The sequence below is a fragment of the Mesocricetus auratus genome, unplaced genomic scaffold (genome assembly GCF_017639785.1).
Source record: "Mesocricetus auratus isolate SY011 unplaced genomic scaffold, BCM_Maur_2.0 Super-Scaffold_100028, whole genome shotgun sequence".
Taxonomy (NCBI): Eukaryota; Metazoa; Chordata; class Mammalia; order Rodentia; family Cricetidae; genus Mesocricetus; species Mesocricetus auratus.
In genome coordinates, this window is record NW_024429209.1 from 1,798,621 (window position 1) to 1,825,322 (window position 26,702).

The window sequence follows — 26,702 nt, forward strand, 5'->3', positions numbered from 1 at the left end:
AGTTCTTTTTTTTCCCTTCAGACAGGGTCTCTATGTTGCTCTGTCAGGCCTGGAACTCACTATGTAGATCAAGCTAGTTCTGAACTCAGAGATCCCCCTGCCTCTGCCTCCCAAGTGCCAGGAATACAAGCATGTACCACTATCACTGGCTGGGAAATTCTTAAAAGGTGAATTAATCTCAGTTAATTTTACAATAGATATTCTCTTCAAGGCAAGTAGAAAATTTAGAATGATGTATTGCCTTTTTGATGTAGTAAATGAATCCCAAGATACTGTTATTGAACATAGATGAAATCCATTAAAAACATGTTAACACATTATGGTTGTCCTTCTCCTTAAGGTCCAAATGTTCAATTATTGGTATAAAATTTCCTCAGTATATTGCTTCTTTGTCTGACTAAGTTGCAAAATCCCTTTTCAGTCTGGCACATTAGATAACAGTACTGAGTCCAGGCTTTGTTTCTCACCACAAAATTAAGTACTGTGAGCTTCCTGTTGAATATAATTATGTAGCCTTACTTTGGTGCTTATACCTCATTTGGCATATCTGCTGTTATTTATTCCCTTTGGATACTTTTCAAGAAATTCCCCTAGCTGAATATAAATGATAAAGATTTTGTTATGACTGTCCGGGAATTGAAAGATCAGCAACATGTATGTTCATGCTTACATAATCTGCCAAAATCTTTTCTGTGTGAATGCTCATGTTTTTTGTTCAAATGTTTCCAGTGTTGCACTCACTGTATTAGTAAGATTCCAATTTATCTAGGCATTTGACTCTAGCATATAATATACAATGTATGCATTAAAAAGAGATTTACAAACCAGATATATGGTAGTATGCACCTTTAATTTCAGCACTTGGGAGGCAGAGACAGGGAGATGACTGGGAGCTCAAGGCCAGCCTGGTCCACAAAGTAAGTTCCAGGACACCCCCTCTCAAAAGACAAAAAATAAAAATCAAAATAAAACAAAAACCAAAAAGATACTTACAACTGTAAATAATTTTAATTGTTACATTTGTGGGCATACACACATGCACACAATGTACACATACAGAAGTCAGAAAATAACTGTTGGGAGTAAGTTCTCACCTTCTATCTATCATGTGGGTCCTGGGGTTCAAACTCAGGTCATCAGGCTTGGTTGCAAGCACTTTCCCTGATGAACCATACTGTCAGACCTAAAATGATTATTTAAATAATCCAACACTCTAATCAAAACAAAGCACTTACTTAAGAGAAAAAAAAAGACTATTGTGATTTGTAGGCAGCAATGTAGAGTCACATAAAACCTGAAAAGGCCTTAAAAAAAAAATCCAAACACACAAAAATTAAGTCTAATGTGGCTTCTTGGTAACCTCCTATGCTCTGGTAAGTTCGATGCTAGTAGCAAATACCGGTGCAGCTCTTTTAAGAGGCCCTGTTAAGAGGCTCTGCTACTGAACACTTAAATGGGGTTCATTAACAGCAGGCAGCAGCATGGGTCCAAAAACTTACCAGAGTTGGGGCAGTAAACATAGATTCCTGGTACCTCTGCCTTGAGGCTAAGATCTCAGAGAACCAAGGGAGGAGGAACTAGTGTCATTCTCTAAGCAGAGGTTGCCCCCCCCCACCGACGGCAACTGACATACCAGTTTAAGATTCATCTCATTCCAACAAAAAACAATATAGATGCTCAATAAAAACAGATCCAGATTTTTAAAAAAAATTCTAAGCGGTTACAGTGTGTTATAAAATATACACATGCTTGTTATAGAAAAGAAAAAAGGTATATGCAGTCATAAATTAAAAAGTTGTTTAAAAGTAATACAGTCCTTAAAAAAGCAGCAAACTAAAACAAAATAATAAACCACATAAAGATGGAAAATATACAGAGAGTCTGAATCCTGTATGTTATTATGTTATCTTTAAACTTTTTGATTGTTGATGAAAGAGCTGCTAAGAGACATTGTATTATGAAAGTGCTAAATTAAACCAACCTATATATTAAAAAAAATCTTGACTTCAAAATGGAAGTCAAAAGGTGTGTTGCTTTGGGTGATAGGATATGGCTTTATTTGCACAAGAAATGAGAGGCTATGGATTCATGCCAGGTTGATATGAATTAGTTTGATCAGAGAACACCCCCTGATGGGATATTCCTGTGTATATGTCAATAAAGCACTGTTGGCCAATAAGGAAGCAAGCATAGATGGGACTAGGAGTCTAGGAGGATTCTGGCAAATGTAGTGAAGACGCCATCACCATGTGATTTCCAGGAAGAGGAAAGCAAGTCTGCGTTCTTAGAAGATAAGTCCTTATAAAAATATATATTGGTGATTATGGGTCAATAATTAAGTCAGAGCTAGCCAATGAGAAACAATAGCAAATGGCTAACAGCTTCATAATTAATATAGTGTTCTGTGTGTTATCTGGGGGTTTAGACAGTTCGGTAGGGCCCAGGAGGCTGGCGGGGAAAACTACTCGTTACAACACCCTAAAAATCCTGGCTAAAGACACACACACAAGCCGGGCGTTGGTGGCGCACGCCTTTAATCCCAGCACTCAGGAGGCAGAGGCAGGCGGATCTCTGTGAGTTCGAGGCCAGCCTGGTCTACAGAGCGAGTTCCAGGACAGCCTCCAAAGCCACAGAGAAACCCTGTCTCGAAAAACCAAAAAAAAGAAAGAAAAAAAAAGACACACACACAAAATAATCCTAAGAAAAATACAAAACACATTAACATATATTTTACTAGAAAACATTTTAACATAAGATATAAATCATACAGCCTATACTTGTATGTATTTTCAGAGCAATGGAGCAAGATACCAATAAACACAAATGACCCAGGTGACCCAGTATCTCAGAACACCTCTGCTACAGTTTCCTCAGAGTTCTACATCCATGACAACTTCAAGGCTGCTGGCTAAGATGGTCCAGCCTCACAGACTACTCCAGCCAAGACTTAACCATTATCCTAAATTTTTTCAGGGTCCCCCAAAAATGCCAATATCCCCAGACAGCAGGAAGCAGTCTATAGAAAGCAACATCTACATTCCCAAAAGATGAATTATGGATGTTTGTCTTTGTTTAGGGGGTTTGGTTACAAATTATTATTGGTCATAGTAAAAAAAAAAACTAAAAAAACAAAAAGGAGTTAGATTCAAAGATCTCTTACTGAAGGAAAAAAGGAGGATATAAAATAGAAATGTTGAGATAAAAAGATAGATTATTGGATCTATTTTAATTCAACAAACAAGTATTGATCTAAAAATATTTTACACTAGCATGGATTTTGGTTTATTGGTACAAATTTAAGTTTGTTATACTGTATGTATGTTTCTACTCTTGTTTGGGGTATTGTATTTGTACAGCTCATTTTAAAAATGTAATGTATAATTAAGAAATACAGATTGATTATAATCACCTATAATAATCAAACTTTCTATAACAAAGTTATAGTCCTGTTAAGTATGTTTTCAAGGTCACACACAGATTTATTTAGATAGATGATCTTCACACACTTCAAAAACCTATAGAATACGGCATTTAATATGTTTAATAACCAAAGGCTTTTCATGACAGTGAGACATGTCTGCTCTTCACAATCTACTTCAAAAAAGGATGGTGGGTCTGGTGGTGGTGGCGCACGCCTTTAATCCCAGCACTCCAGAGGCAGAGGCAGGCAGATCGCTGTGAGTTCGAGGCTGGGCTGGACCGACAGCCTCCAAAACAATACAGAGAAACCCTGTCTCGTAAAAAAAAGGATGATGGGCATCCAAGAACCATCGTATAGAGTTGACTTTCTTTATGGCAAAAACTAGCCATTTGGGCAAAGAAATTGCTCTTGCCTCAATTGCTGACAGCATACTGTCCAAACTGGACCAGCAGTACACAAAAAAGTGACTGCTAAACTTTGCCAAGACAGGGTGGATCAGTCCTTCAAATTTCTTGCTTCTTAAAAATGTCTGTCAGATATACTAGGCCTGTAGGCCAAAGATAGATGCCCCAACCTTACAGAAGAATCCAAGCAGCCAGATGTGCTTGCCATTAGGTAATATTATACCCTTCTGGGATCTTTGATAGAGCTAAAAACTAAATAATTAGACTTAAAGTTTTTCTTAGTTATGGTAAAAAGGTAAATTAGGTAGAAAACTTTAGACTCACAAAGACTAGATAATATTTTCTCTAAATTTGCTAAATATAAATGGACTAGATATTGTAATTCTTACATGATAACTCTTTTTGTTGTATATAACTGTATTATGTTAAGTTAAACCTTCCTTTTTTATTTAGACATAAGGGGAAAATGTGGAATATGTCACTGTGATTGATTATTAATAGAGAGCCTGACTGATCTATAGCTAGATGGGATAAAGTTAGGTAGGAGAACCAGACTAAGAGAATGCTGGGAAGAAGGAGGAGAAGACTTGGGAGTCTTGAGCAGAGGCAGAGAAAAGCAAGATGAACATGCCATGTTGAAAGAAGGTATTGCCAAGTAGCAGAGTGTAGATAAAAGAAAAATATGGGTCAATTTAAAATGTAAGGGTAGGCTAGTAAGAAGTCTGAGCTATTGGCCAAGCATTTGTAATTAATATTAAGTCTCTGTGTGGTTATTTGGGAACTGGCTGGTAGGACACAAAAGTCTGCCTACAGTGATTATTTCTGTCAGAGATGCATGCCACAGTATGGTATCAAGATGCTTTTATTCGTTTTTTTGGTTTATCAAGATAGGGTTTCTCTGTGTAGCCTTGGCTGTCCTAGAACTCACCCTGTAGATCAGGCTGCCCTCAAACTCACAGAGATCTGTTTGCTTCTGCTGGGATTAAAGGCTCAAGCTACCACTGCCCAACAAGATGTCTTTATTTTTATATGGTTTAACCCATTAAGATACCAACATGTTAAACAGATGACAGGCACTAGGACAGGAGGAAGTTAGTATGTATGAAAATTTGTATGATAAAGTATTTAAAGTATCACACAGCTCCCAAATAAACTGTGATGTATTGCACTTGTGCTACAAGAATAATATATAAATTCCAGTTTAACTAGTAGCTAGTAGCAACAGAAACTGGTAGTCATTCTAAAGAATAATATGACAAGGTAGCCAAAAATAATATCCTTAGTCCTAATTTTAAATCACTTTAGGGAATACAGTCTAACAGAAAAATAGGAAAGGCTTAAAAACAGATGTTACAGAAGAACAATTGAGAACTGCAAGACAGAGATAAAAACAAACAAACTGAAAAATATTTAAACACCAAATAATCAAGTTTTGTTATTTTGTGTCCAATAAAAATGGCAGATACATACACATGACTAAAAGTGCATCAATAGCCAGGCGTTGGTGACGCACACCTTTAATCCCAGCACTCGGGAGGCAGAGGCAGGCGGATCTCTGTGAGTTCGATGCCAGTCTGGTCTACAGAGCGAGTTCCAAGACAGCCTCCAAGACAATACAGAGAAACCCTGTCTCGAAAAACCAAAAAAAAAAAAAAAAAAAGTGCATCAATATTGTTACCAAATAATAAAAATATATGTAAGGTACAGAAGGCTGTGGTGATATCTTGTTTATACTCTAACAAATAAAGCTTCCCTGAAGATCAGAGAGCAAATCATAGAAGTCTGGAGGTCTGTACAGACAGACAGGAAGTAAGATGGTTGGGCAGAGAGAGGAATGTAGGCAGGAGACAAGAACTCAGTCTCTTTTCAGTCTGAGGACTTCATAGAGGTAAAAGTTCTAGTGGCTGGCTTCTCCGCTTTTCTGATCTTTTAGCTTTCACCCCCAATATGTGACTCCAACCGAGCTTTTATTATTAAGACCTATTAGAACTCATGTTACGTACTGGCACCCAACATGGGGCTTGAACCCATGACCCTGAGATTAAGAGTCTAACTTTGAATTTTCTGAATGCTAATGAGAAAGGAATGACAACTGTGGAGAGACAGAAAAACTACAGAATTAAATCAACCTGTGTACTTTAAAGATGTGCTGACCTCACAATGGAAACCAGGACATGTGTTATACTGGGGAAAGGGGTTTTACTTTTGTTTCCACAGGAGAAGAAATGCTATGGATACCATCAAAATTGATAAAGATTAGATTTGAATAGGAGACACCTCTGATTAGAAGAGGTGATAGTTAATCAAACAACATGGCTATCCAATCTAAACTAACCTTAAGACAGATGTTTTTCATTTGATCAGATATAACTGATCTGCCATAAGGGAATCTCCCTAAAATTAGGTTCAGGGGAGGGTGTTGTTTTTGTCTTTTCAGGAGAATGAAGGCATCCAACTAGGGAATCTGAAGACACTGGACAAATGACACACATGAAGAAAAAGGACAAATCATCCAGAAAAAAATGTCTCAAGAAAAAGAATAATTTGGCCTATTTATCACATTTCCAACAAGATACAATTTCATAAATGTTCCCAAATGTTTGTCTATGCTTTTCTCTACAGACATATAATGCAAATGGTCTTTTTGTAGTCCTAGTCCAATTAGATACCAAAGCTGGCTTTGCAGTTGGAGTGTGGCTCTCTCCTTCTCTAAACCCAAGCATGTTTGTTAAAGTAAAATCCAAAATCTCTGTTTCATGTCAGAAGAGACACCTGATATAGATAGAAGAAAAACAAAATTAAAGTACTATTTTATTGTCACTAATCTCATAATCCTTTGGTTCTATTTTGAATCTTTGAAGCTTTTCTTGAGGTATAAATATTATCTAAAAATTTATAAGATTTACATACATATATATATATTTAAAGTTTTGTCATGATATTAATGGTCATATACAGCACTAATTCTAGGAAAAGGTTTCATCTAGGTTCTTGTACATGATTTTGGATGAGACCCTATCAGTTAACTAGGAATTAAGTTTTTGTACTCTGGATGTACATAACAAACATTGGTCCTTTAACCTCCCTGAGATATGCTTCATACGACACTTAAAATGTTTAAGTTTTCTGCAGTGAACCATGACCATGCCTATCAACAACCTTTGAATTCTCTACAGAGGATGGGGCCCCACAATAACAATTCCATCAGGACTATGATAACTCCACTAAGCTGGAAAACACCTCCTAAAGGTCAACTTTGGACTACAAACTGCTCAGGACAATTTCGAGGTGGCTCGCTGAGATTACCCAGCCTCACAGACGACTCTAGCCAGGACCTGAGACAAGTCCTGCACTTTCCCATTACACAGAGACTGGACAACAAATGATACAGTTACCTCTCCCAGGACTTGACAATTTACCCAAATTTTTCTTTTCTTTTCAGAATCCCCTAAAGATGCCATTGCCCCTAGACAGCAGGAGTAAATTTAAGAATATGATACCCACATACCCAAGAGGTGGGGTGCTTGGTTTTGGTCATTCAATGGGTTATGGATGTTTGCCATTGCGGGAGGGTTGGTTAGAAGATGTTATTGGTAATGGTCAGGAAAAAAAGTTAAACAAAGAAGATTAGATTCAGAGTTCTTGTTTTAAAAGGAAAAAAGGAGGATATACATATGATAAGGGTAGATTATTAAAACTACTCTGAAAAGAAAAAAAGGGGATATAGAAACAGGATAAAAAGGTAGATTATTGAATTTACTTTTAAACCAAAACAAAAAACAAAAAAACAAAAACAATTACTATCTTTAAATATTTTATATTGGCTTGGAATTTTTGTATATTGACACAAAGTTGAGATTATTTTTGTTAGAATGTACTGTATATATTTTCTAATCTTGCTGAAGCTATTGTAACTATGCAACTCATTTAACAATGTAATGCAAATTTTTAGCTTTGAAGTTATTATTACCAACTACTTAAGATAATAAAAAATGCAGGTTAGTAATTAGTCACCTATTACAATTAAACTTATAGTCATATTAGTTATATCTTCAAGGTAAAACAGATATATATTTTAGATAGACAGGTCATCTTCAAGCACTTCAGAGATCTGCAGAATATGATATTTAAGATGTTTAAATAACACATTTTCCTTCTTTCTTTCTTTTTTTAAATGACAATGAGACATGTTTGCTCCTGGCAGTACCAATCTACTTCAGAGAAGAAGATGGGCATCGAAGAAACTCCAAAAGTTTACCTTCTTTGTGGCAAAAGTTAGTCACTGTGCAAGAAAGTGCTCTTGCCTCAACTGCTGACAGTATGCTATCCAAACTGGACAAGCAGGACACAAACGAGAGAACTGCCAAACTTTGCCAAGGCAAGATAGGACAGTCCTTCAGAATATCCTATTTCACAGAAAAGTCTGTCAGATATGCGAGGCCTGTAGTCCAAAGATGGATGCCCCAATGTTGCAGAGGAACCTTGGGTGACTATCCAGGCAGTCAGCTGTTTCTGTCATTTCACACGTTTTGTTTGGAAGTCTCTTGCTTACACTTCCTGCTTACTCAGGTAATACTATTTCCTTCTCAAGTCTCTGATGGGGTTGAAAACTTTACTGTTATCGTTTTCTTTGTTACCAGATTCAGAAAAGAAATTCACTAAAGAAATGTAAAGTGTATAAGGTTGAGAGATATAAAAAGATAGTTTTTGTAATGCAAGTTAAAATAGAAAGTAAATTAAGTACGAACTTTTAGACTCACCAAGATAGAATAGATATGGAGTATTTTTCGCAATTTGTCAAATGTTAATGGACTAGACATTGTTGATGTATTTATTACCTGTATATATTGTATATAGTTAATATAGTTACTGTATATAGTTTTTCTTATGTTATAACCTTTTTTATTTTTAGACAAAAAAGTGGAAATGTGGTGATATCTTGTTTGTATAAAAAAGCTTGCCCAATGATCAGAGGGCAGATCTAGCCACTAGCTAACCATACAGGTCTGGAGATCTGTACAGACAGATTGTCAGATAAAAGGGTCAGCCAAAGAAACCCACTTTGGCTGGAACACTAGAGCCAACTCTGCTCCTGACCAACTGAAACACGAAACCAACCAATCCTTGAGCAGGAAACCAACCAATCCTGGAGCACCTTTACTCTGAACCCAGAGCCAATGAAAAAAACACTCAGGATTTAAAACCTGAGCCAGTGAAAGAAACACTTTATCCCTGAACCCAGAACCAAACAAAACATCCTGACTTTGAAACTAGTGTCAAAGAAACACACTTTGTCTCTAGAATCAGAGCCAGTGAAAGAAATATGCCCTGGCCTTAAAATTAGAGCCAAAAGGCTAAAAAAGACCAGTGAAAGAAACACAGTTGGCCCTGAAATCAGAGCCATCTCTGCCCAGACTCACCAAACTAACCAATCCCTGAGCAGGAAAACAAGCCAATCTCTGAGTAGGAAAAACCTCTCCCTGGGAAAACACCTCCCGGAAGAAGTCCTATGTAAGCCCTTCTGCCTGTACAGCTGGTGGCTGTCCTTTCCCACCCTGGCAGAGGCAGTCACTCTCCTGGAATCCTCCTTCCCAAATACATCTCTTTCTCAAGAGTCTTGGATGAAGATCTCCATTCCTTGGTGCAGAACAGAACTTGCTGGGACGTTCCCTTAGGGGGACTGAGGAAGGCTGAAAAGAACAGAACAGAAGAAACTTGAGGGATATACCCTTAGGGGACTGAGCAAGGCTGCAGCAGAAAAAGTAACGATTTTTCACCAGAGCCTGAGGAGATTGCTACATTTCTGCAGAGGCTTCCCCTTTAGCAGACTATAGCCAAAAAGCCAAAGAAGAAGCAGTTAATTCACCTAGGTGAATTCACCTAGGTCCCTTAGGTGAACAGAGCAGAGCTCAGCTGTCATGACCTTCTCTAAGAGAGGAGCAGGATTGCTATATCTTGTGGAGAGACCATTACCCACCTCACCCCAGTTTCAGGTAGCCTGGGGTAGCCTGGCTTCCCAATAAGTTAGGACACCTTCCTCTCTAGGGCTGCGCTGTCCTATTGTGACTCTAGGTAGCCTGGTTTCCCATTAAGTCAGGACACCTTTGAAGCTCCAGAGCTGTAACATTCACACTTGCTTATATTTTGGTGCCGAAATCCGGCACTCCCACTCGCTTACACACACAGGAAGTGAGATGGTTGGGCAGAGAGAGGAATATAGGTGGGAACAGACAGGAACTGGGTTTCTTCTCAGTCTGAGGATTTTGTAGAAGTAAGAACTCCTAGCAGCTGGTTGCTCTGCTTCTCTGATCTTTTAGTTTCATCCCCTAACATCTGACTGTGGGCTTTTATTATTGAGACCTATTAGAATTAGAAGGCTCTGGGTTAGAGTCCCAAAAACTTAAAAAAAAAAAAAAGACTACAAAAACCTACATGAATTAAGCTTATAAAGACTGTACAAATAAAATAATAATTATGTTTGCAATAAACACAATTTCTAAAAATTTCATGGAAATACTTGTTCTTAAACGCAAAATCAAGAATTGCCTTGACAAAACAAAGGAAAAGCACTCGAAGATCATCACTGATCATAATCTGAATGAGTATGCACAGTTTGAATACAGTACTACGGTGGACAAAGCCAACAAGCTCTCATTAGAGAGAAAAAGAAGCTGATACATGACTCATCCAGTAAAGTGCTTTCTGCTCCAGTTAAGGATTGAATTTGCATCTCTAGGATCTTTGTAAAAAGTTGGGCATGAGGGATGGAGAGATAGCTTATTGGTTAAAGAGCACTTGCTCTTGCAGAGGACTCACAGGGTGATTCACAACCAACTGTAACTCCAGTTCCAGGTGATCTTAATGCCTTCTTCTGACTTACATTGGCACCAAGCAGGCAAAATACTCATGCACACAGAAACAAAAACAAAATCATGAGCATACACCGACTGTGGTTTGAACAAGATTGTCTCTCATAAGTCTCAGACACTAACAGCTGGTCCTTATTTGGGAGCTGTTTGAGGAAGATTAGGAGATATGGCTTTGATGAAGGAAGTATGTCACTGGGAACAGGCTCTGAGGTTTCAAAAGGCCATTTAGCACTTGCTTCCTTTACTTCCTAATTGTGACTCAAGATGTGAGCTCTCAGTAGTAGTCGTAGTAGTAGTAGTAGTAGTAGTAGTAGCAGCAGCAGCAGCAGCCACCGCCAAAGAAAACACCCAATTTGACCTCTGGCTTCCACATGGGTACATATATCTGCATACACTACATATGCACTCACACACACACACACACACACACACACACACACACACACACACACACACACGAGACAAGGGGAATTTGTCATTACCTTGAATAATCCACGGCCTTTTTTTTTAATATCTATTAGTCAGATATATTCTCCAAATTTATGTGTTTGAGTGTTTTGCCTACATGTTATTTAGGTGCAGGACGTGTGCCCAATGCCCATGGAGGCAGAAAAGGCTATCAGAGTCCCTGAAACTGGAGTTGGGAACATTGTGAGCTGCCATATGGGTGCTGGAAACCGAATCGAAGTTCTCTGAAAGAGCAGCAAGAGAGCTCTCAAATCAAGCCACTGCTCCAGCCCACATAACTCAGATCTTTTAAAAACTATGGAAAAGCTGAACAGGTTTAGAGAAAAAACAAGAAGTAAAGGACAGTAAAGAAAAGTATGAAGAAAAGTCTGCAAGAAAATGAAAGCAATATGATTATCAATGCCCAAACCCGCAGACAAGCTTTTGAATGGAGACCCTGAAAAGATATTTCCCAATGCCCACAGATGACTGACCAAGAAGAGAAGCTTCATAAAATCCCCTTCATAAGAAGGGCTTTCTCTTGACTGTCCTAATGAAGAATTACTGACATGAGCAAATAAATGGCAGATGTGTTAAATCATTAACTGTTTTAATTCAGGGTGCTTACTTATTCATGGTCTCCTGACACTGTCCCTAAATCTTGAAGCAGTTACCCAAAACTTCAATCATTGACCACAACTGAAAAATCCTACAGGGACATCATGCTCTGAAACACTGTCTAGCCACCAGAGCCACCAACATGGAAATGTCCTAGATCTGGCACCCATGCCACCAACAAACTGCTCTGGCTTCATCTCTCCACAACTCAACGCACCAGCAACCAGACACCTCACCATTCAATTACCTAAATACGCTTTAACCTTTTTTTTTTTAATGCCCAGCATTCTCTTGATTCATCTCCCCACTTGTCACAATCTTACTCTCTATTGTTCATTTATTTAGTAAATTTCTTGATTGTGTATATGTATTCATGATGTATGTGGGACACATGTGCCATGGTATGAATATGGAGGTCAGAGGACTACTTTGGGGAAAGCAGCAAGCACCTTTATCTAATGAGCTGTCTTGCTGGTCTATTTAGCAAATTTTAATTTACTAAGCTCTGTGCCATCTCAAGTGCCACCTATTAGGACATAAATTGTATCTTCAGATCTGTTTAAGCCTTTATTCTCAGAAAGGGACTTAATTTGAAATAGGAAACTAGTTAAGATGAGGCAGTATCAGAGGAGGCTCTTAATGCAATGATTCTTATCTTTCTAAGAAGGACATTTGGACACAGAGATACTGGGAAAGCTCCACATGACAAAGGAAGAGACTAGAGCGATGTGGTGGCAAACAAGAATCAAAAACTAATATAAGCTGTGCATGGCGGCACAAGTCTCTAACCCTGGCATTCAGAGGCTAAAGCAGAAAGGCAGCAGGATTTACCAGAGTCTGAGGAACCATGACCTTGTTGGCATCCTAAGTTCACAATCTAGCCTAGGTTTTTATCTTCAAAACTATAAGAGAATAAACTTTAACTGTTTTAAGTCACTGAATCTGCGTCTCTGTAATTGAAGCCCAAGAAAACCATAAAGCCTTCTCTTAACTTTCCAAGAAGTGGAAAGGTATCTATTTTCCGAATTCCCACAGCACTGTTGTTTTGTACCCAGAGATGGTCTTGTGATGTAGTCTAGCTGAACTGGAACTCACTGTGTGGCCTAGAATAGCTTCAAACTTGTGGAGCTTCCTTCTCCTGCCTTAGTCTATCAAGTGCTGTGACTCTCTTTCTCCTCCTCCTATGTTCACAGGACCTTTCTAGATGAACTTTTTTCTGGAAAGCAGAAACTTATTGATGACCCTCTGTACCTAAGGGTACTGCATTAAAAAGTTAAAAAAAATTTGTACTAATTTTTTTCTTTTTATAACTCTGTAAACAATACAACTAACTATACAGTATTCATACTGTATTAAGTATTATAAGTTATCTAGAACTAATTCCAAGAATACAGGAGGATACACAGCATTTTCTATAGGTTACTTGAGCATCTATGAGTTTTGGTATCCAAGAGGGTCTGAAATAAATCCTCCATGGATACTGAAGCCCAAACACTGTGCATGGCTCTCAACGCCTGGCCTGCATTCAATATACACTGACTACCAGTCACATTTCCCACCCAACACACTTACTTTCATCTGAATGGTTCTGAGGGCATCGTCTCCACATATGCTGACAAGTTAAACATGACACAAAAATTTTCTACTGAAAATTCTTACCTTTTGTTTTCTTGGTGCTCTTGAACATTCACAACCACCACTCTACCACTGAGCTACATATCCAGTCCAAAGATGCTATTTCTTAGGAAACATTCCTAGATTCTTAGCTACTTATCATGCCAGTACACATAATATGGGTATGTACACAGATTGCTCTCAGTTAATGTCCACAATGGAAGAAGATGTTTAAAAATACCGTATCGGGTACTATTTGATTTGTCTTATTCTCTTCTCACTATCTAGACCAGGTTGGGTAGAAAATAGAAATCCTCCTGCCTCAGACTATTGAGTGTTGGAATTATAGCCATGTGCTTGATTTTCTCTTAGTCTTTAATAAAATACAGTTTATTTAACATCTTTCCAGCTTTGCTAGCATTTGGTGGGTAATGATGACACTTTTGAATTTCTCCAACTGTTTAAATTCTTTAAGTCTATATTTTATAGGAAGACCGCAGAATTACTTTCTTAAAACATTAAATAAATACAGCAAAGGAGATGGTGAGGTATTCAGCAGGTAAAGGCACTTGTGGCCAAGCCCAACAACTTAAATTCAATCCCTGGGGCCCCCATGGTAGGAGAAAACAGATTTCCACAAGTTGTCCTCTGACTTCTACATGCCCACATACACACACAACAAAAATAAATACAATTTAAAAATAACAATATAAGAAGGGACTTAACCTAATGAATAATTTCCCAAAGAGTAACCTGATTTGCAATTTCATCACTATTTCTTCCTATGAGACCTCTGTTTGAGCTTTAAAAAATATAAATAAATGGACAGTGTGAAATAAATATTCAACAGGTTTAGTATTCGGTAAAGAAGATAGCTAATGAGAACTCCTGTTACCTCTTTGTGTGTACACTGGGGATGCTGAAGTTAGACATTGACATATACCTATTTATAGTATAAGCACCCTTCAAATTTGATGATCATTAGTATTATTTTATATATATGTACATATATATTTAATTTATTTATTATGTATACAGTGTACTGGCTACAGGCCAGAAGAGGGCACCAGATCTCATTACAGATGGTTGTGAGTCACCATGTGGTTGCTGGAAACTGAACTCAGGACCTCTGGAAGAGCTGTCAGTGCTCTTAACAACTGAGCCATCTCTCTGGCCCCGATCATTAGTATTAGTAACTGACACAAGTTAATATTATTAGCTGATCACTATTCTAAATGATACTGACTAGGAAATCCCTCACGATTATGTGTTCTGGTTTGTATATAAAATACAGCATATGGCTGTATGGCTGCCATCATTTACTCCTTCCACCAGTACATCCCTTTATGTACTTATCCACATATGGCTGTATTTACTAAATATTTTACTAGTTATTATCTGTTGGGGGGCACTCAAAGGGCTGTCAGATCTCCTGAAAATGGAATTACAGATAGTTGTGAGCAGCCTGATGTGGGTGCTAGAAATCAAATTCAGTTTCTTTGCAAGAACAATATTCATTCTTCTTTGCTGAGCCATTGCTCCAGGCTTAGAAATTTATTAATTAACTCAGCAAATATTTGTTGAGCTCCTAGGCACCCACCACATATATTTTTTAGAATAAACTAAAGTAGAAAAAGATCAAATATTTTAAAGTAAATAAATATGCTAGATTACACAGTAATTGGAGAAAGTAGACAGACAATAGCAAGGAAGGGGAGAATATAGGAGCAACCCTTGGCCCAGCTCCCAAGAAGCACCCAGTCTAATGGGCAGGGAGAGAATAAACCAGCTCTATCGTTTCCCTTTCTCCCCATGTTGATCCAGTACTTCACAAAGGGGCTTCTTTTCCTAACAGACAGGGTTTCTCTGTGTAGCTTTGTAGACCAGGATGGCCTCAAACTCACAGAGATTCAACTACCTCTACCTCCCAAGTGCTATGGTTAAAGGTGTGCGCCACCACTGCCTGGCCACTGAAAAGTTTTGATGGCTTCCTACTGTTAGTCAATCAAGTCAAACTCTCCAGGGTGAAACAAGAAGAAACAGAACATTCAAAGTCTTCCACAAACCAGGTGTGTAGCATAAACCTATAATTCCACAACTCTGAAGAGAAAGAAGGCAGGAGGATCTCAAATTCATCACTAACCTGGGCTCCATAAAGAGAAGCTGTCTTAAAACAAAATAAAACAACAAACAACCAAAAAGGTCTTCCATGATCCACTAGTAAATGCACAAATTAGGAAGACAGGGTGTGCAACTAGACTGTCAGAATGCAAATTTATTATCAATTGCTACCTATATTTTTTTCTTAGTCTATAAAAAGGGGTTTAAAAAACCAGAAGCTTCTTCACTAAGTTATTATGAGGACCAAATAAAATGCACTTTGTGAAATGCTCAGCACCTAGTTACCAAACAGTAACCATGCCAAAATATGAGTCCTACCACTCCTTTTAAAAGTTTTACCTATCATTTTTGCTGCCATTCAATCTTCATTTCGAGCCTTATCTCCAAAAACACTGTGTAAAAGCCTGTTTTCCAGACAAACGGAACTCTTATTTGGTGTGTGTGTGTGTGTGTGTGTGTGTGTGTGTGTGTGTGTGTGTGTGTGTGTGTGTGTGTACACATCAGAGGACAACTATTTTTGGTCACTTTTCTCCTACTTTAAGGTGGGTTCTCGGGCAAGTGCCTTTATATGGTAAGCTGTCTCACAAGCCCCAAACTAGACTCTTACCATCCCTTAAGCACATACCACTATACTCATGATTCATCAGTGTATCATCTTCATGTACTAAGATCTCACCATTCTTGAGGTTCTATCTCAGCTCCACAATACATTACAGACACTCATCACACAAATTCTGCTATATTCATCTTGGTATATTGTAGACTCAGCAGTGTAGAGTTGTAGCCAGCTTGTAGCATTCATGGTAACTCATAATAAAATGTTCAAAAAATAAATTCCTGCTTCCTCTCTCTTGTGGAACTGTTAAGACAATCGCTCCATATCACAAGCACAAAGACCTCTTTTGCAATATTTTGTAAAGTGGGTTAGCAAGTTCTCTATCACCAGTGTGGTAATTTCTAATACAGCACAGTACCCAAAGCACAGTAAATGCCTAAATATTCAGGGAGTTGAACTGAATTTCACCTCATCTTATAAATTAAATTCTCATTTTATTCACTGTGTTCAAGTACAGTTCAGCCTTTCAAATATATTTTAGTATTTAACCTGCCCATAAACACATGTCTATTTTCAGTTATTCTGACCTTATCTCATTTGCTTTTTCCTGATTAGGAGAGACAATATCCAAAATTCCAAAAAAAAGGAAGAATCAGAAAATTAAAAGTCTATAAAACTACAAAATGAAGCAAGAGTCCTGCAGAGCACAAAGAACTAGAAAATATGTCTGCCTACAAGTTCTGCTGAGTTTTTCTATGAAAGAATATGAGCTTGGTGTTGACAGATCTTCCAAGTTTTCAAGACAAGTCAGAAATTCACAAGTTTGTATAAATTTTAAAGACATTACCAAGAAATTCCTTCCAGTCATCTCTACCTAGCTCTCAATTATTCTGAGCTAACCTGAGAGCCAAATACATGTGACAATTTATTTAACTATGGTGAGTCCCTACTCAGTGCCAGGTGCTGGAAAATGAGACATGAACAGTAGCTATAAATAGCAGCTAACATTTATTGAACATTTTGTAGGTGCCAGGCACTGTTCTATGTGTTACAGGAATGAATTCAATCCTTTTTAACAACTGTACTAAGTGAGTACTACTATCTTTATTTTAAAGATGAGGAAGCTAAGGTAAAAAGTTACAGAAATCTGTTCCAGGTCATGCAATTAGTAAACAGCTGAAATCAGGACCTTAGATCACACCCAAAAACTTATCATTTGAAAGCAAGTGCTATTCAGTATTTGGTACTGAGATCACTGATTATACATGGATAAAATAATGAAACTGCACCTCACCTCATCCCACATACAAAGTGGATCAGAGATCTAAATATTAAAGGCAACACAGTTGAGATTCTAGAAGATAATGTACACAGTAACTTAAAAACCTTGGAGGAGGAAAAGACTGATACAACTGACAGTAAAATTCCAAACTTTTAGCAAACTTAGATAGATTTATTTTAATTTATTTATTTAAATACTTTTATTTTATGAGTATGATTGCTTTGCCTAAATGAATGTATGTGTACTACATGTATGCAGTGCCCATGGAGACCAGAAGAGGGCACTGGATTAGACTGTTGTAAATTGCAAAGTAGGTGGGAAAGAACCTTGATAATGTGCAAGAGCACTGAGAGCTCTTAACCACTGAGCCATCTCTCCAGCACCCGCTCACTTTTTTGTTTTTCCCAATGCTAAGGATCAAGCCCAGGCACTGAGTATGCCAGGCAAATTCTGTCATTCAGCTATGTATTCTCAACTTTCAGAGTTTTAAAATATATTACAAACTGGGAAATGACATCTGTAATACATATATAAGGTTTAATGATTAGAATATGTGAAGAAACACTGCCAAAAATAATACAATAGGAAAATATATAATCTAACTGAATAAGCCCCAGCTAGGTGTAAATTGTGTAAACCTAACACTACCACAGTTAATCCATTCAGCAGACTCTGGAACAATCAATTTGCTATCACTGAACAATAAAAAAATATTCAGGGATCCATGCCATGGTGCAGGCACTACAGAGGGAGGGAACCCAGCCAGAAGAGCAGGAGTAAGATGGCAATTCTCCACAGCATAGAAACTGGACAGCGAAGCAGAGGGTGAATAGCTAATGCACCAAAACTAGATCAAGGGTTGCAGAACCTTAAAAAAAAAAGGTATTTTCAACTCTGTGAGCTGATATAAATTCTCTGCCATAAATGCTCAGTTCTGTCACTAGAAGCTCTTACAGCCACAGATGCTGCATAAATGATGATGGTTACTCCAATGAAACATTACTTACAAAAACAGGTGGTTGACAAGATTTGACCTATGAGCTAGTTTGGTGAATCTTAACGTAAGAAGCTATAATTCCTACACTCTACAACACTTTCTGCATCTTATTTTACTTTTTATGTCTGCTGACACTTCTAATTCTTCTAAGCAAAAACTATACTACACTTAACAGCTTTTGAATGGTAAAAAACCAAACAAATAACAACAAAAACTCTAACTTATTATCTGTGACAATTTTCTGTTCATCTTTATTTCAATGAAAAAAAAAAGTGTTTTTGACAATCATCATCCAAACTAGAGTTTAAAAATGCTCCCTTATCAATCACAGTATCAGTTATCAATACCTAGAATGCCTAACTCTGCTCAATGTCCACTCTGAACCTTAATTTGGGACTTTATTATTTCTTTCCTTTCTCTTCAGTCTACTGTTCCTATCTCAAAAGAACATCCATTGTGCTGGGAAGCTAGCTCAGTCCTTAAAGTTCTTGTTTTCCAGGCATGAGGACCTGAGTTCCATCCCAGGAACCAATTAAAACAAAACAGACAACAACAACAAAAAAATAGGCATAGAGGCAACATGCCTGCAATCTCAGTGCTGAAGAGACAGAGACAGGCAGAATCCTGGGGTTTGCTGGGCAGCTAGCCAACTCTACTTGGCAAATTCCAGGCCATCAAGAGAACCCAGGGAGGGAGGGAGGGAGGGAGGGAGGGAGGGAGGGAGGGAGGGAGGGAGGGAGGGCAGGCAGATATGGATGCATGCAAAGTTAAACAGTGCCTGAGAAATGACAATGGAGATTGAATTCTGGGTTCCACATATATGAGCACACATGTGCATACACATACACACACACACACACACACACACACACACACACACACACACAAAGAGCACCCATTCACCTTTTAAAAATTAGCCCTTATAATATACCCTCCTCTCTACACTCCCCAGTCATGTCTTTAACAGCTTTCCTCATCCTGTCTCTCACCATACTTGCACATACACTGTGCTCCACCTTATTCAAGGCACACATCAGATCCGTCACTACATCTTTTTTATTTTTATTTTTTGAGACAGGGTTTCTCTGTTGTTTTGGAGGCTGTCCTGGAACTCGCTCTTGTAGATCAGGCTGGTCTCGAACTCACAGAGATCCGCCTGCCTCTGCTGGGATTAAAGGTGTGCACCACCACTGCCCCGCCCATCTTACTTTTTAATGTGCTGGTAAGAGAGTAAATAAAGGGCTTGGAAGATGGCTCAGGTGGTAAAGTGCTTGTCCCACAGGGCATAAGGACCTGAGTTCAGAACCCTAGTCCTTACATACAGGCAGGGTGCTAACAGTGCACATCTGTAACTCCACAGCTAGAGGGTGAAAACTGGCAGATCCCTGAAGATCTTGACTAGTCAGCCTAGCTGAATCAGTAAGCTCCAGATTTAGTGAGAGACCCTGTCTCAAAAATAGAAATGGGTGGGCCTATAAAATGGCTCAGCAGGTAAAGGCACTAGCTGTCAAGCCTGATGACCTGAGTTAATCTGGCAGACCCACATAAGTGGAAAAAGAGGAGTGATTCCACACACATGGCCCCACACTCACACAAATAACTACAGAGAATAAAATGTCAAGGTAAAAAAATAATAAGGTAGAGAAGCAATCAAGAAGAAAGACATCCAAAGTCATCCTCTGGTCTCCCCATGCATATGCACATACTTGAATAAGTACTACACACACACACACACACACACACACACACACACACACACACACACACACACACACACACACACAGAGTACAAGAGGGGATAGTTCAGTATTATAAGCTTACCTAGATTGAGAAAGATCCTGAGCTCAAGCCCTACCACCACATTCACAAAAAGGCATGTGTACATTATACATTAGCATAAACAATTTCTACACTTAGTAACTATTTGAACATAACTGGTTTTCTTTGTAATCAATGTCATTTACTTTATACAATTAAAAATATTATCTTGAGAGATCCATGCTATAGGGGTCATGGCATCTATAAGATTAGATCTATCTGCATTCAAAAGACCTAGAAAAATTGTTTCTGAATATACATGTGGTTTTGAAAATCCTTACATTTTTCTATTAAAAGTCCCTCCCCATCCCTTTTGTGCTGGGAATAAAGCCAAGGCCCTTATACTGTATGCTAGGGAAACACTATAATGCCAACATCTGAAAGGCTGCTTTTTTTCCTCCAGAGACAGGGCCTTTACTCTATGGCCCAGAAACTTCAAGCTCTCCTGTCTCAATCTCCTATGTGTTGAGATTATAGATGTGAACCACCATGCCTGGCTTGTAAGGTTTTGTTTCGTTTTTTAATTATGTGGAGTCCTGTATTGTCATTCCTTGGTATATCCATGGGTAATGGATTCTAGGATCTCCTAGGATATCAAAATCATTATATAAAGTGGTATGATACTTGTGTATCCCCTATACCTGTAATAGCCAATAAAATGTAATGTCATGTAAACAGTTGTTAAGCTGTTTAGTTTAGGGAATAATAATAAGAAAAAATAATAGTGACAAAGAAAAAACCCTGTATGTTTAGCACAGATCCATTTTTTTTTAAATGAATGCTTCCAATCCGTGATTGGTTGAAGCTATAGACGCAAAACTCAGGAACAGTAAAAGTCAACTATATATCACTGGCTAATTTATCCATTTGAACTCTTAATTCCCTATTATAACAGAACTTCAATTAAAGTAAATATGAGGGGGACCCTAGGTCTCTATCATTCTTTTTTTTTTCTCTCTCTTTTAGGCTTTTTGTGTTCTTTTGCTGTGCAATAAATATCTAGACAAGGGGGAGCATTTTTTTAAACTCTAGAAAGAGGTTCTTTCTTGATGTTTTCTTTTTTTGTACCCATGGAGATATAGGAAATATCCAATAATTGATTATCTATACACTTTTGTATCCCACTCAGGCTTTGTACTGACAAACTTGTTAAAACAAAAATTAATGACTCTCTAATAACTTAATGGAGTTTGACTTAGCAACTGAATGAGGAAGCCTTAGTCCATATCCAGGAGCCTCTGTCACCAATGCGAACTATCTTAGGAAATCAATTACCTTTCTATGTTTCAGGCTAAAATCACTACTTGATCTGAAACCATGGCATGATCTGTAAAGCCACCGTAGTTATTACATATTCGTTCTTCACCATTCTAACTAGTTTCAACAAGACCTTTCAGATGACCTCCCCAGGTGACCCTGCTCTTTAAGTAGTGGCTGTCCCCTTCCAGGAAACACACTTTGGGTCACCGCCCCCAAACAGCCGGGTCCCTCCTTTTAAAGACAACTCCTTAAGTTGATGGAGGGTCTCTCCTACCAGTTCCACTCTGTACCTTTTGCTGTCCAGCTCCAACATCCAACCCCTGCCTGCCACCCTTTCTTTCCTCCTCAAGCTTCCCTTTTCCTGTTGCTGCCTCCATCGGGACCAGAGGCTCCTCAGGGCTCACAGGTCCGGAGACCCTTGGGAGTCCTAAAGACTGGCCATCCAACGCCAGGACCCTTCCAGTCTGATCCCCGCGTCGGTACCCCACTCTGATACCCGAGTTCGCAACCCCCATTTCTAAGCAATCACCTCCAGCGCACGAAAAGAACTACTCCAGCCCTGACAGCCAGGACTTGGCCCCCAAGCTGCCTCCCCTACCCCTGGGTGCTGCTCTGGGGTTCGGAACGCTGCGCACGGCCTAACCCAACCCGCCACCCTCTCTGCCCACCAACCCCAAAGCCGGTCCCGTCCGCCCCTCGGGTCTTTTTCTCCGCGCCCCCAGCCTCGACCTCACGCCCCGCTGAAACCCGCTCCCGGGCCGCAGCGCCACCCCGCGCAACCCCCGGCCGCCTTGCACTCCCGCAGAGCCCCGACCCCGCACCCTCCCCACCGCGGCCCCGCCGCTCCCGCCCGCGCCCCGCCCGCAGGCCCCGGGCCCGCTCCCCAACATGGCGACGGGGACACGAGCGCGGCGGCGGGTGGGGCGGCTGCGGGCCCGGGCCGCACTCGGGCCGAGCTGCACGGCCGCCCGGCGCCATCTTCGCGCGCCAGGCCCGGGCGGCGCCTCCTCCCCACGAAGCCAGCCGGGCCGGGCCCGGGACGCTCAGCAGGCCCACCCCTTACGGGCCAGCGTCGCCGTCGCCTCACCTGAGCGCGGCCCCGGCCCTCCCGGGCGGGCCTCGCAGCGCCGGCCCGGGCCGTGCGTGCCCGGCGCCCTCGGCGCGTCCGTCCGCTGGTCCTCGCGTGCGCCCGTCCGTCCGGCTGTCGGCGCCCGGCCGCCCGCAGCCCGACCCGGCAGGGCCTCAGGGAGCCGGTGGGGAGGGGGGGGATGGGCCGGACCGGGCCGGGGAGGGAGGGGGAGGGAAGGAGAGAGGGAGGGAGCGCGGCGGGGGCGGGGCGGGCCCGAGGGGCGGGGCCCTGTCCACGTGACCGGGCGTCCCCTGGCGCGCAAGGTGGAGCGCGCGAGCTAGATTGCTAGCGAGCATGTGAGCTGCGGTGCTGGGTCCGATCTTAGTACGGTTAGATGTTCTGCGCTGTCCCAGCTATGTATGCTGCGCAACACTCCACGCCTCAGTTTGCTCATCTCAACGATGGGGATAATAGTATTTCCTTGCAGAGGAAATGAGGGAAAGGCTTGGAAAGCGTCTGATAACTGACGACAAAGATAATCTTTATTGTCCTAATATTTTTTTTCCTACTTCGTCCCACCGCCCTAGCAAACTCTGTAGGTGCTCACAAAAAAGAACTGTTGAGTGAAAAAGTGTAGGCGGGCCTCTGGTTTCCTCTCTTCCCAAAGCAGGGAAGTGTTCTTAGCACCGGGCTGAGCCCGGAGTCACTTAAATCACTTCTCACCCCTTAGCTTCATGATTTTCTTTACCTCTGTGTACCTCAGCTTCTTCCTCTGTAAGGGACGGTTGGGGCAGGTGGATTCTAACGACTCAGTTACATTGTCTCATCTAAGAGAGGAGTCTGGAACCCTTTCCACGGATATTTATTGAGTACAAACTGTGCACGTAGACTGGTATGGGAACCACCCTTACCGCCACCTCCAGCATGCCCCACTAATATTTTTCTTGCTAGTAATATTCCTCAGTCGGAATTCTGAGCGTGCCACTCTCCTAAAAAGGATTCAACAGAATCTAGGCGTGTGTGTGTGTGTGTGTGTGTGTGTGTGTGTGTGTGTGTGTGTGTGTGTGTGTGATGAAAGCTGCAGAGTGAGAACTATTTGAGGGGAAAAGGGATGGGAGAGTAAAGGTAATGTGAGGTAACTAAACGTGATATGCATGTATGAAAATCTCATGATGAAAACCATTAATTATTTTAAAGATCTATTTTTATGAGTGAGTGTTTTACCTGTTTGTATGTAGCACATATGTACATATGTTCACCACGTGTATGTATGTGTACCACACACGTGTGCCTGGGGCCTGTGGAGGTCAGAAGAGGTGGTGGGTCCCCTGAAACGAGTTACAGAGAGTTGTGTTGTGAGCTGTCATGTGGGTTCTGGGAGTCCCCGGGTCCTCTGGAAGAGTGGCTAGTGCTTTCAAATACTGAGTCACCTCTACAGTCCCTAAAATCATTTTTTAAATTAAAAAACCCAGACAAGAAAGATGGATTAGTGGGTAAAAGCTCTTGTTTACCAACCCTGACAAGCTGAGCTCCCTCAGAAGCTCACATGATGGAGACAAGTTGTCTTCTAGCCTCTTAGCATGTGTATGCCTACACACATGTGTACATGCATACACACACATTAAGTTTTTAAAAATATTTTATTTGGTATATGAGTACTTTGCCAACGTGTGTGTGTGTGTGTGTGTGTGTGTGTGTGTGTGTGTGTCTGTGTGTGTACCATGTGCCTACCTGGTGCTTGCCTGTGGAGGCCAAAAGAGGGCATTGGATCTCTTAGAACAGCAGTTATAGATGTTTGTCAGCCACCGTGTGGATATAGGGAACTAAGCCACTGAACTATCTAATGCCATACAGTCATTTTTTGCTGTTATATATAATTTAATGTTATGTATTTCTTTTTATTTCACATTTTTTTCATTTACATAACAACCCCAGTTCCCCCTCCCTCCTCTTCTCCCACTCTCCCCCACCTTCCCCCTTCCCACCACTCATCCACTCCTTTGGGAAGGCAACAAAATCTGGCACACCAAATTGAAGCAGGACCAAGCCCCTTCCTGCTGCATCAAGGCTGAGCAAGGTGTCCTACCATAGGGAATGGGCTCCAAAAAGCCAGTTCATGCTCCCGGGATAGGTCCCGGTCCCACTGCCAGAGGCCCACAGACAGACCAAGCCACACAACTGTCACCCACATTCAGAGGGCCCAGTTCAGTCCCGTGCAGTTTCCCCAGAGGTCAGTCCAGAGAATGTGAGCTCCCACTAGCTCAGGCCAGCTGTCTCTGTGGTTTTTCACATCATGATCTTGATGCCCCCTCCTTGCTCATATGATCCCTCCTCCCTCTCTTCAACTAAGCTCCAGAGGCTCAGCCCAGTGCTTGGCTCATACAGCCATTTAAAAAATGTAATTAAAAATGTTGAACCCATTCAATGTCTCTTCATTTCTCTTCAGCTAAGGACAAGCGAATCTCTCCCTGCTGCAGTCACTGCATCACCAGTCTCATTTTGGGGTCCCCTTTCCTTCCCTCTGGCTCCCTGTACATGCTGATCCCCCTGCCTGAGACTCTCTCCCACACAGACAACCTTCACATCCCCGGTCAAACATGGCTAGCTCACGGATATGATCTCTCTTTGCACAGATTCTCTTGGCAGCATGGACTTACCAACTGACTGCACTAGATTGTTTATTATCTTTGCCACTAGGCTGGGCTCATTACGTTGGCTGCTGTTTCTGCTGTTAATAGCACAATGTCTGGTAGAGAGTAGGTATTGAGTGAGTATTTATGTGAATCATATGTGTCATTCTATGTACTAGGCTCAAGACCTTAAAAAGATGGAGAGCCACAGGTAAGTCACAAGGATCTCATTTATGTAGCCCTGTCTGGCCTTGAACTCAAAAGACTCAAGTGCCTCTGCCACCTCAATGCTGGGATTAAAAAGCATGTACAATCACTCCCCAGAATTTCCTTTTTTAAAAAAATAACTTTTTATTATGGTATATGGTATTAAACATAATGGTTTAATTATGACATTTTCATATTCATGTATATTATACTTGGCTCCTATTTACTCTATGTCATTCTCTCTTGTACATTCTCCTTCCTCTCTCTGGCCCTCTTTCTCTTCCCAAATAGTCCTCTTTCTATTTGTGTATCCTTTTTAAAAAAATCTAAATTCCACACGTGAGAGAAAACATCCAATATTTGTCTTTACTGAGTCTGGCTTATTTTGTTTAACAAAATGATCTCTAGTTGTAATCATTTTCCATCAAATGACATTGTTTTATTTTTTATTTTTATTTTTTAGTTCATTTTAACTTTACATGCGTGTATCTAGGGAGAGGGTGCTTGTGCTTCTGTGTGTGTGTTGGGGGAAGGGTGTCCAAAGAATCTAGAAGAGGGCTTCAAATTCCCTAGAGCAGTTGAGCTCAGGTCTTCTGAAAGAGAAGCTAGTGCTTTTAACTGCTGTGCCATGTCTCCATCACCTATTTTTACTTTTATTTTTTGAAACAGGACATTTCTATATCCCTGGCTATCCTAGACCTTTTGGCCCCAAACTCATGGAGATCTGGCTGCTTCTGCCTCTCAAGGACTGGGATTAAAAGTGCACTTCTGTATTCAGTTGATTTCATTCTTTTTATGACTAAATAATAATTATGTATGTGCAAGAACTTGGGATTCTAGACTGATTACATAGCTTGGCCATTGTGAATAATACCACAGTGAATATGGGTGTGTGGGCATCTCTGTTGTATACTAACTTCAACTCTTTTCTCTTAATTTCTTCATTTATTTTTTACATTCCAATCCCAGTTTCCCCTCCCTCTTCTCCTCCTGTTTCCCCAACTCTCCCATCTGCTTCTCTAAGAGGGTAAGGCCTCCCCTAGGAAGTCTACTAAGTCTGTCCCATCATCTTCTCGAGGCAGGATCAAGCCATGCCTAGGCTGAGCAAGGTATCTCTCCATATAGAATGGGCTCCATGAAGTAAGTTTGTGCATTAGAATTAGATCTTGGACCCACTGCCAGTGGCCTCATATATTGTCCAGGTCGCACCATTGTCACATATATTAAGGGAGTCTAGTTTGGTCTTAAGCAGGTTCCCCATTTGTCAGATTGGAGTCAGTGATCTCTCACTAGCTCAGGTCAGCTAATTCTGTGGGTTTCCCAATCGTGGTCTTGACTCCTTTGTTCGTATTATCACCCCTCCCTCACTTTGATTGTACTCCAGGAGTT

At 40.5% G+C, this 26,702-nt stretch overlaps 2 protein-coding genes across 4 annotated transcripts in view; one reads left to right on the forward strand and one right to left on the reverse strand.

The window, feature by feature from the left end:
- The window catches only part of Ncoa6 (nuclear receptor coactivator 6), an 82,405-nt gene extending 59,756 nt beyond the window's left edge, over positions 1-22,649 (reverse strand). For all 3 annotated transcript variants that reach the window (XM_040732680.1, XM_040732679.1, XM_040732681.1), the window contains exon 1: positions 22,495-22,649. The gene's annotated coding sequence lies outside the window, so the exon portion shown is untranslated. The remainder of the gene's footprint in view (positions 1-22,494) is intronic.
- Positions 19,809-22,972, forward strand: LOC121134598 (translation initiation factor IF-2-like). Its single transcript, XM_040733112.1, has 3 exons — positions 19,809-19,820; positions 22,087-22,660; positions 22,890-22,972. Exons 1-3 carry the CDS (start codon positions 19,809-19,811, stop codon positions 22,970-22,972), a joined length of 669 nt encoding a protein of 222 aa, XP_040589046.1.
- Positions 22,973-26,702: the final 3,730 nt, after the last annotated feature.